This window comes from Corythoichthys intestinalis, chromosome 6 (assembly GCF_030265065.1).
Source record: "Corythoichthys intestinalis isolate RoL2023-P3 chromosome 6, ASM3026506v1, whole genome shotgun sequence".
In the NCBI taxonomy this organism is placed as follows: Eukaryota; Metazoa; Chordata; class Actinopteri; order Syngnathiformes; family Syngnathidae; genus Corythoichthys; species Corythoichthys intestinalis.
The window spans coordinates 22534866-22546176 of NC_080400.1; the positions used below are offsets into that span (position 1 = coordinate 22534866).

Here is an 11311-nt window from a genome sequence, read left to right on the forward strand (position 1 = left end):
TTTACCCACATAAAAACACATCAATATCTTTCCACGCATGCTCTCACCTGCTCATTGAGTGATTCTCATATCAAGTGCCATTGCCTGTATATAGTTGTGCCTGTTGCCAAGTTGGATTAAAGGGGCCAAAGACCAACTCCACTCTCCGCTCCTTGTGTTCCAACCGACACCCCAAGGCGAATGAACCATAAAACATATTGAACCCAGAACCTCATACAGTCCATTAGTCCAAATTACAATCGATAATAGAATCAATACACAATCGAATCGTTAGGCAATATCGATAATGGAATCTGAATCGTAAAAATCTTATCAATTCCCATCCCTATTCGGGGCTGACGATTACATTACTCGTGGACTTATTGCCAGTGTTGTTAATCTTACTTTAAAAAAAGTAATTAGTTACAAATTCTCCCAAAAAGCAATTGAGTTACCGTATTTTTCAGACTACAAGTCGCACCTGAGTATAAGTCGCACCAGCCATAAAATCTCCAACGAAGAGAAAAAAAACATATTTGTCGCACCGGAGTATAAATCGCATTTTTGGGGGATAAAATCCAACACATAGAACAGATATGTCATCTGGAAAGGCAATTTAATATAAAAATACAATAGAGAACAACATGTTGAATAAATGTACAGTGTACAGTGCATGAACAACAAAATGCAAATATACTGTCCTCACCAGGGCGCTACGGCTCAGTCCTGGCTGTACAGCGAACTCCCAAATGACGATGTTGGACGTCCGTATAATTTGCTAAATCAATTTGATCCTCGATACCAAACAGGTTCGCATCAATGTAAATAAATGATAATTAGGTTGTTTTACAGCAATGACATAAACGGTTAGCATGCGTTCGCTAGCATTAGCACATCGTTCAAACACCCACACAACTGGCTCCAAGTGTCCGACCGCGAGCGGAAAACACACAACAACAAGAGAAAAGATGATAAACAGGCGTTGCCTCTGTGGAGATATCTTAAAAGCATAAACAATGAATGTAGGTTCGCAGCCATGTTTCTCGCTAACTCACCCACTCACTCAGAGCTACGTAGCTGTCAGTCTTCTTCTGGCGTGTGAGCGCTCTTCACGTAAACAAGTGCGAGTGCGCCCCCATGTGGGCGTGAAAGCGCCACAAACTAAAAGCATGCATTTCAATATAAAAAAAGTCAATAATACAATTGAAGACACATTGCCAAAGGCAGAACGCGAACGTGGCCATAGCTATTAAGTTATTCAGATAACTATAGCATGTTCTTTATGCTATAGTTACCAAACCATCAGTGTAACTCCAAAACACCAAAATAACATGTGAAATGATATCCTAATGTGTTAATAATTTCACATATAAGTTGCTCCTGAGTATGTCACACCCCCAGCCAAAATATGAAAAAAAAAAAGAAAAAAACGCGACTTATAGTCTGAAAAATACGGTAGTAACTCAGTTACCTGAATGTAAGCGTAGTTAGTTACTTGGCAAAGTAACTGGTGTTACTTTTCACGTTTTTTTTTTCCCCCCATTCAAAAAAAAGTCACACTAAGTCAGTACTTCTCAAATAGTGGGGGCGCAGAGCGATGCCAGGGGTGGCGCATGTGACCTCGGGGATTTTTTTTTTTTTTTTGCCGTACTAGAATAAATCCACTCAGTGGGTGGCAGTGGCGCTCTCATTTTCAAAGTGTGCGCAGTATTTTTGAAGTAAGCAAGAGCACACGGAAGAGACTCATGAAGAGCTGGAGAGCTGTGCAGTTTTCGAAAGCCGTTTTCCGGCCGGACTCGCGCAGCTACCCACTGTCTTCCCCGGTTCTCACGTGTCCGCCCGAGAAGTGCCATTTTCGGCTTGGGATCGTCACAACGACCGCCCTCACCTACGGTTCTGCCTCGGCCGCCGAGAATGCTTTTTTCGGGCCGTTTTCCTTTTGTCTTTGACATTTAATACAATGTTAGATGAGGAAAGACCACTGTTTACTGTATCTAAAAATGATTATAGCGGACAGCCGGAAGTCAAATCAATTAAGACGCCACTTAAAGACATTAGACCCCAATCTCATTGATAAGCCGCTTGGTTGTTTTTCAGCGAAAACGAGCCGAATATTGCCAACAATCGTCCAGCTTTGTCAGTGTTATATCAGTAAACCAGTGAGCACTGTTTGCATGCTCAGTGCAAAATAATCCCACACCATTGCAAACTGGAGGTGGTACTGTGAGTAGCGAGCAGCGCAAATAAAAACTGTCCTTCTGTCCAAAGACATTTTTTTTTTCTTTCTTCATCTATTCAGTTTTGTTTTTTCGGTCAAACTTTTTGGCATATTGTCTTTATGAGTTAATGTTTCTAATCAATTTGAATGTGTTATGATTTACTGATTTTATTTTTCAGTATCAAATGGTCAAAATGTACATTGAGTGTATTTTTACAGTTTGGACGTGACTTTTTTTTTTTTTTTAATTCAGGCAAATTGATGCGCGTTAAGTCTTTTCTGTTACAAACAAAATGTTAATAAACTTATGCTTTATAAGTTGATCTGTTATTTTCTCTAATAGAAAAAAAAAAGGATACAATGTGAGGCAGAGGCGTACTTATAATAGCAATATTATAGACATGATACTATTTACAGTGGCGGCAGAGTTTGGGGGGGGGCGCGAAACATTTACGTCTTCCTTGGGGGGGGGGGGCGTAACAGAAAATAATTGAGAAGCACTGCACTAAGTGAAGTTCAAAGGGTTTTTTGGACAATTCGCCCAAGCCCAATTCTTTACCCTAAACTTAACTAGACACAGGGATATTCTGGATATTGCGATAACTACAGTAGATGGTAACCTTTGCTATGTTTGGAAGTCATTTAATGTTGTGAATAAACCGTTAAAGTTGTTAAAACTGCTCCCGTTATTGCATTCGTTCCCTTCTGTCTACTTGCTACATGTGAAAGTTTTAAAACTGTCTCATCATTTAAAGCTGGATTCAAGTCAAGAGTTTAGATACAAAGTTACTTGGGTTCGCTAGGAAGGTTCTCTATAACAGAGCCTTCCCGAGAAGTCTACTGCTTTAAGATGGTGGCTGTTTACTAACGCCGACGAGTCTATCATTTCGCATCTACAGTGGGGCAAATAAGTATTTAGTCAACCACTAATTGTGCAAGTTATCCGACTTGAAAATATTAGAGAGGCCTGTAATTGTCAACATGGGTAAACCTCAACCATGAGAGACAGAATGGGGGGAAAAAAAAACAGAAAATCTGATTGTTTGATTTTTAAAGAATTTATTTGCAAATCATGGTGGAAAAATAAGTATTTGGTCTATACCTAAAGTTCATTTTAATACTTTGTTATGTACCCTTTGTTGGCAATAACGGAGGCCAGACGTTTTCTGTAACTCTTCACAAGCTTTTTACACACTGTTGCTGGTATTTTGGCCCATTCCTCCATGCAGATCTCCTCTAGAGGAGAGATTATTGAGGCTGTCGTTGGGCAACACGGAGTTTCAACTCCCTCCTCACCCCGTGGCATCAATATGATGACAAGAACGAGGAGCTAAAATCCCGGAACCACACGGGAGACCTAGTGAATGACTTAGAGAGCTGGGACCACAGTAATAAAGGCTACTATCAGTAACACAATGCGCCGCCAGGGACTCAAATCCTGCACTGCCAAACGAGTCCCCCTGCTGAAGAAAGTGCACGTCCAGGCCCGTCTGCGGTTCGCTAGAGAGCATTTGGATGATCCAGAAAAGGACTGGGAGAATGTGTTATGGTCAGATGAAACCAAAATAGAATTTTTTGGTAGAAACACAGGTTCTCTTGTTTGGAGGAAAAAGAATACTGAATTGCACCATACCCACTGTGAAGCATGGGGGTGGAAACATCATGCTTTGAGGCTGTTTTTCTGCAAGGGACCAGGACAACTGATCTGTGTAATGGAAAGAATGAATGGGGGCATGTATCGAGAGATTTTGAGTGAAAATCTCCTATCAGCAAGGGCATTGAAGATGAGACGTGCCTGGGTCTTTCAGCATGACAATGATCCCAAACACACAGCCAAGGCAACAAAGGAGTGGCTTCGTAAGAAGCATTTCAAGGTCCTGGAGTGGCCTAGCACGTCTCCAGGTCTCAACCCCTTTGAAAATCTGCAGAGGGAGTTGAAAGTCCGTGTTACCCAACGACAGCCCGAAAACATTACTCCTCTAGAGGAGATCTGCATGGAGGAATGGGCCAAAATACCAGCAACAGTGTGTGAAAAGCTTGTGAAGAGTTACAGAAAGCGTTTGGCCTACGTTATTGCCAACAAAGGGTACATAACAAAGTATTGAGATGAACTTTTGGTATTGACCAAATACTTATTTTCCACCATGATTTGCAAATTCTTTAAAAATCAAACGATCTGATTTTTTTTTCTTTTCACATTGTCTCTTATGGTTGAGGTTTAACCATGTTGACAATTACAGGCCTCTCTAATATTTTCAAGTGGGAGAACTTGCACAATTAGTGGTTGACTAAATACTTATTTGCCCCAATGTACTTCTCCGTACATTTGCTAACGCCGCCGAGTCTGTCATTTGGCATCTAGTTCTATATACATGTGATATCTAGCGTAGCATCATGTGGGCATAGTTTGTATGCTGATGGCTACAGTGAGCTATTATTGCAGCCCCCTAGCATCGCGTTTGCAACGGCGTCACAACTCCCTTCACTCCGTCCCACTCACGTTCTCCTCTCTTCGTGTCCCTCAGACTTCTCTCACGTCATTCAACCAACGTAGTAACGCACACCTTTACATCCTCAGTAACGGTAATGGCGTTGCAAAGATGAAAAAAGTAATAAGATTATTCACTACTGGAAAAAAATAATGCCTTTAGTAACACAGTTATACTCTAACGCCGTTATTAACAACACTGCTTATTGTTGCCTGGAGTTTCCGATTTAGCCAGTAGAGAGAGCTTGTTACTTGTTCGTTTTTCACCTTCCCCCCTCCTTCCTCCGTAGCGGCCGGGTCCAATGAACTGTTGGAGGTAACTGTTGATATTATCGGAATGGAAGTGTGCAGCAGCCCAAAGGTGTACGGAAAGTCTGTGACGAACAACATGATCTGTGCTGGACACTTGGAGGGGGGACGAGATGCTTGCCAAGTGAAGTTCATTTATTTATTTTTGCTCCCAAGCTGATAATTTTGTCATTTTAAGCAGTTTTTTTTTTAATTTTATTTTTTTAAATATACCAGGGGGACAGCGGTGGGCCACTTGTGTGTCAGATAGATGACGTGTGGTATTTGGCGGGCATCACCAGCTGGGGGCATGGATGTGGTGTTCGTAACAAACCAGGTGTTTACAGCAGAGTGAGCAGACTTCTACCTTGGATCTACACCAACATGCAGGTAAGATGCTTGAATTAAATAATTATTGTTCATTTTGGTAAATGCTGCATTTAATAGATGGTACCCTTTGTGTTTAAAAAAAAAAAAAAGGTTTGCACTTCTGGTATAGAAGTTTTTACTGACGGCACAATACATTGATAGTACCGACTGACCACATTCATATTATAATAATCAAAAAGCCTACTTCACTTCATTAAAATGTTTTAAAATAAATATGAATGATTAATTGTAAAATGCAAATGATTTGAAGCTTAGTTGTGATCAGAATCCCTTTTCATTTGTGTGTTTATAATCAATGAGTTGCACGTTGCAGTTGCCTTTAGTGTTTTTAATTTAAAGAAGAAAAAAATTATGAAACCAATTCTTTAACAATCCTATTTTCTTTTTCCTATCGTCACATGCACTATTGTGCTCTATTTTAAAGGGCACCACGGATAGGACTTGTAGTTCTTAAATGTTAGTATGACTTAAAATAATTTGATATTAAAGCCCCTTTTGATGTTTTCGTTTTTATACAATTTGTAAAATTAGTTTAACTAGTAAGTCATTGTTGTTGACGTCACTGGACTACGCTGCCAGTTTTCCAGACTATGACAAGTGACAAAAACGTCATCTGTTCAGCCCTTTCAATTTGAACCCGAGAGGAACATTAATGAGCATGACGGCACTGTCGATATTTCACAAAGCAGCCGAAGCAAAATGAACAGGAAACACGGCTGCCAAAATGTGATAAGCCATTGAAACGTCCAACAAGAGAAAGTACTATTGTGTGCTTTCAGCTTGATTTGTTTAGATGCAGAGAGGCAGAACACGCTAAGATGCCTTAAGAAAATACTTAAACCACTGACTTCATAATTGTATTGACGGGTTACATTGGTCAGCCACTGTGCAATGCCCAGAGGCGTCACGTCCCATTAGGCAAACCAGGCAATTACCTAGGGCCCCCAGCCAGCAGGGGCCCTCGGAGGCCCAACAGATTTAACAGATGCAGCTTTACTGCACTGTCGCAGCGACAAGTCTAGGGAGTGTTGAAATACAATGTAATCAATTGGCAGATTATCTAGCGATTCTATTATCAATCCCAATCAGCATTTACCATGGCAAGTAGATTATACTTGTCTAAGAAAGTAAAATCAGCTATTAATACAATGATTGTTTAAAGAGTGACTCACAAAGTTCTCCCTGGAAAGTCCTTGCCTAGTTGTTTGACGTTGATTTTCACAGGCCACCTCATTATTCATCTGACTATTTAAAGAAATGGTGATTTTTTTTTTTTCCCAAAAAGTATTAATGGGTCTATTATATTCCTCGTAAAATACTCTATAAGAAAAATGTAACATATACAGTATGCATCTAAAATAATCCTAAACTATTTTATTAGCAATTTTAATACTCTTTTTAGCAAGGTTCCTTGGGTATGCGTACGTTCCCATAGCAACCAGTCCTGTTATTGTCCTATGTCACAAACGCTGCGTATTCTGGGAGCGAGAATAGGCGTAAGGTGCGCATTTTGAGCAGAGGACGGCCACCTGTTAAAATGTGTGCGTCCATGAACGAATGTAAGTACTGTACATCCATATGAGTCGGTGTTAAGTGCTTAGTTTTCGCCACTTTTATGGCCAAGATGTCCACGCGTGCACGCTGTGCGCACCCGTACCACCCCCCCCCCCCACCTTTGTGTTCATTATACTGCGCGAGTATGTATGTGTGTCACGTGACTCAGATGGGCCCCATGTTGCCTGGGGCCCCCGGGGACCCTTGCTACGCCTCTGGCAACGCCTTCAAGTAGGGAGCCGTCCTACAGTGCGCTTCAGTTATTCGCAGTTAGTCAACACATGCAGGGATCCAACGCTTGATTTAGGTTGAAAAAGTAGGAAAGCTGTACCGCATACAAACAGGAAGGATTCTCAGGAGTGATTTGTTTGAAGATTCAAGGTGATTATTATATTTTTTGTATCATGCATGCATTTTGAAACATCGTGAAAAAAATCGATGGGAAAAATGAGCCGCTACAGCATTGGCATTATACTTGGCAGTATTTACGTAAAATAAATGCTAACTGCCCAGTTTCTTTTTTGCTCTTTTGAGCAAAGAATCGACACTGTTTTATGTCCATATCTATAAAGAAATTAGGGATTTAAGCATTTATTCACAAGAATTTTCAACGGAAAAAGCTTTGTTTACATATGGTGGCCACTAATTTGCTTACTGACTAGCATCATAGTTCGCAATATTTACGTAAAATAACTGCACGTCCATATCTATAAAGCATTCAGGAATTTAAGCATCTTTTCACACAAATTTTCAACGGAAAAAGCTTTGTCTGTGATATGGCGGCAGCTAATTTGCTTACTGCCTAGCATCATAGTTCGCAGTATTAACATACAATAACTGCACGTTTTTTTGTTTTCGTTTTGCTTTTAATCAAGAATCGAGAATGTTTTACGTCCATATCTATAAAGAATTCAGGGATTTAAGCATTTATTCACAAGAATTTTCAACAGAAACGACTCTGTCTGCTATATGGCGGCCGCTAATTTGCTTGCTTACTAGCATCATAGTTCGCAATATTTACGCAAAATAACTGCAAACTTCAAGGTTTTTTTGCTTTTAACCAAGAATCGAGACCGTTTTACATCCATATCTATAAAGAATTCAGGGATTTAAGCATTTAGTCACAAGAATTTTCAATGGAAAAAGCTTTGTCTGCAGTATGGCAGCCGCTAATTTGTTTACTTAACAGCATCGCAATTCCCAATATTTACGGAAAATAACTGCTAACAGCACTTTTTGTTGTTGTTGTTGTTGCTTTTAACCAAGCATTGAGACTGTTTTACGCCCCTATCTATAGAGAATTCAGGGATTTAAGCATTTATTCACAAGAATTTTCAACGGTAAAAGCTCTTTGTCTGCGTTTCCACTCAGTCAGCTATGACGGAGATGGGCCCCCTATGAATCGCGTCTGTGTAGCAAGGCAGCAAGTCAATATCTCGGTAACCTGTCTAGGATTGGTTTAAAGACACTGCTGATGAGCTGGAATTGGATACAGGTACGACATCGGGAACTTATCCCACAGCTCTGTAACAAAACAATCTGACCAGCAGCAGGATGTGACATAATCATGCCAGTCATCATACTAGCTTCGCTTGCTAGCTAGCACAGCTATTCTCGAAGTCCAGGCCAACTACGTCATCACCCTGAGTGTCCATCGCGCGCATAAAACTTGCGCCCTCCGTAGGTCAAAATATCTACTAAATATTATCTAAGCTTTTTGTGTTTATAATAACATTTTAGTAAAAAAGACCAAATGTGGCTTATTAAAACCTACAAGTCTTTAAGTATGAGGTTCCCTTTAAGTTGGTTTACTTCAAAGATTCCTAATACCACTAGTGCAGTGCTTCTCAATTATTTTCTGTTACGCCCCCCAGGAAGATGTAAACGTTCTGCGCCCCCTCCAACTCTCTTGCCTGGCTCTGCCAGACTATTCTCCCTGTATTTTTCAAACACTGAGAGTATAGTCTGGGAACCAGCCCATTAACGACCTCTCGAGCAGGTACAAAATCAATCGACAAATCAGATTCGTTTATTTGCGTGACGTGTTCTTAACGAGCAACGTCACTCTTGCGTGTCGAAAGTAGTCTTCACAACAACACAGATGGTGAACAGGAGAGCCGAGAATATGTTCCAATCCACGGTAAAATAAGTTTTAAATTACCAAAAACACATCGACACGAGTCATTGACAAGTCTCTCGCGCCAGCCATGTTGAATAAACTCTGCTCTCTTCGTATGTTTACTTCCGCGCGCAAGTCCCTCATCCTTCCCTCGTCATTTTACTAACATCACGTCTGCCCGTTGCTGATTGGTCCACTCCGCTGTCTGTTTGATGTGGCTTGCTCCGCCCTGGAAATTGTATCCGCGTGAATGGTGGCCAGACTCAATAGCTGGAACAGCTGTGAGTCTGGTGTCCAACTCTCTGCCGCCACTGTAAATATACTATAGTATCATTTGTCTATAAAATTCTTATTATAATAAGTACACCTCTGTATAGTATTTTATTTTAATATTAAAGAAGAAAAAAAGTTTTAAAACAAAAAAAAACACATCCATACTGTAAAAATACTCGTAGAGATTTTTTTTGACCATTTGACACTGAAACCCCCCCCCCCCCAAAAAAACCCCAATAAATAATCATAAATTCAAATTGATTAGCAACATTAATTCGAGAGGACAATATGTCAAACTATTAGACTGAAAAAAATAAAATGAATAGAACAAAAACAACAGTGTCATTGGACAGCGGGACGATTGTTGGCAATATTTGGCACGTTTTCGCTGGGGAAAAAAAAGCCTGCTGTCCGCTGCAAACATTTTTAGACAAAGTAAACAGACTGGTCTTTCCTTGTCTTCCTTTTACTAAAAGTCAAAGCCAAAAGCAAAATGCTACATACGCTTCGTCATATTTCTTAGTCTTAGCTTTTCATATCTCCAGTGCTCTTTGCTGTGTGCTCTTGTTTGGTTCAAATATACTGCATGCTGAAAATGAGAGCGCCACTGCCACCCACTTAGTGGATGTGCAATTACACTTTATTCTAGTACGGGAAAAAAGTATGTTCCCCAAGGTCACTTACGCCACCACCAGCATCGCTCTGCGCCCACTATTTGAGAAGTACTGCACTAGTGGGAGCCATCATTTGTTTTGAGAATAGGTCATGTGCTATGTAGGATTAAAGCTTCCATTGGTCCTACAGTATTGCTAGATGTTAAAAAAATAAAATAAAATAAAATAAAAACTTTTCAAAGACAAGTGCAGTCTAGGCTGACATTGAGAAATTTCCATGCAATGTTTCTGTTGTGGTTCGATTTGCATTGTGGTGAAAGCTGTTTCCAAGATTGATGGTAATTGCCTCATTCTGATTTATTTGTACCCTGATCTCTCCCAGCGTGAAAGGCCATAATGTCAATTGTTTACCTCCACCGGAAGACCACATTGAAGCAGTCTTCAACTGAACACTGGGAATACTGCATGAAAGATGGAAGAGACACATAGGAAAAATTAAAGGTTGTTTGGATTGGAGGAGAAGCAGTGTGACTAGGCATTCATTCACTGATGACTTGCCTTGCACTCATTACTTCCTACCATGTTTGTATTCATATTACACAAAATGTAAAGATTGCTGGACCTTCGTTCGTGTTTTCTTTATTAATGCCACGCTTAGTTTTTCCTCACCGATTTACAGTGTGGTGGGGTTTATTACGGGGGGGAATGACTACTTCTGGGTAATTTTTACTGAAATGTTTTTTCAGATTTTGGCAAATTTTATTTTCGGGAAGCCAAAAGAATTCTTACAAATTGTCTTAAACTTTTTTTTTGTACGATACTTAATGAATTTAATCAACTATTTGTTTGTGCAATGTTTATTTTTTTTCACCTTTCTGCCATTTGAAATCTGATTTCCTCAAATGAGTACGTAGGGTGTTAGGAGGATACATTTGACATGTCTTGTTCATTAGAATCCCTGTCAGCAGTGCAGATACCTTGTATTCAACTCAGTGACTCAGTCACTGCAAGCTCAAATGAATGGGAAGTTTATCGTTGCCATTGAGAATTTTAAACTTTTTTCATTTCATCGCGCTTAGGTGCCGTTTCTACAATTTAAAATGCATTATTTGCAGAGTCGGGAATTTTTTTTTAATCCACAGTAGAGATTTCACATATAAGAATAACATGATTGTATGCATTGCCACTTTCAGGGGCACATCTCACTTCAAACATGTAAAACGCACGTTACCTGTGTGTTTGTGCACCCTTCCACCATATGCACTTTGTGATTATAGTCTTTATTATGTTCTGTTTATGATTATGACTTACATTTGTTTTTCCTTTTTTAATTTCGTGAACTAAATCAATGCATTGTCCAAATATGATTACATTTGAAAGAATGTCTT

General features: G+C 39.9%; 1 protein-coding gene across 3 annotated transcripts in view; it reads left to right on the forward strand.

Annotated features, from left to right (window-relative positions):
* tmprss13a (transmembrane serine protease 13a) overlaps nt 1–11274 on the forward strand; it is a 43196-nt gene extending 31922 nt beyond the window's left edge. For 2 of the 3 annotated variants that reach the window (XM_057839940.1, XM_057839943.1), the window contains exons 11-13: nt 4976–5118; nt 5211–5363; nt 10306–11273. In XM_057839940.1, the coding sequence (XP_057695923.1) occupies nt 4976–5118; nt 5211–5363; nt 10306–10320 (311 nt within the window). In that variant the 3' untranslated portion in view covers nt 10321–11273. Of the gene's footprint in view, nt 1–4975; nt 5119–5210; nt 5364–10305 lie in introns of all 3 variants that reach the window. The other variant, XM_057839942.1, reaches the window with a different exon arrangement.
* Nucleotides 11275–11311: the final 37 nt, after the last annotated feature.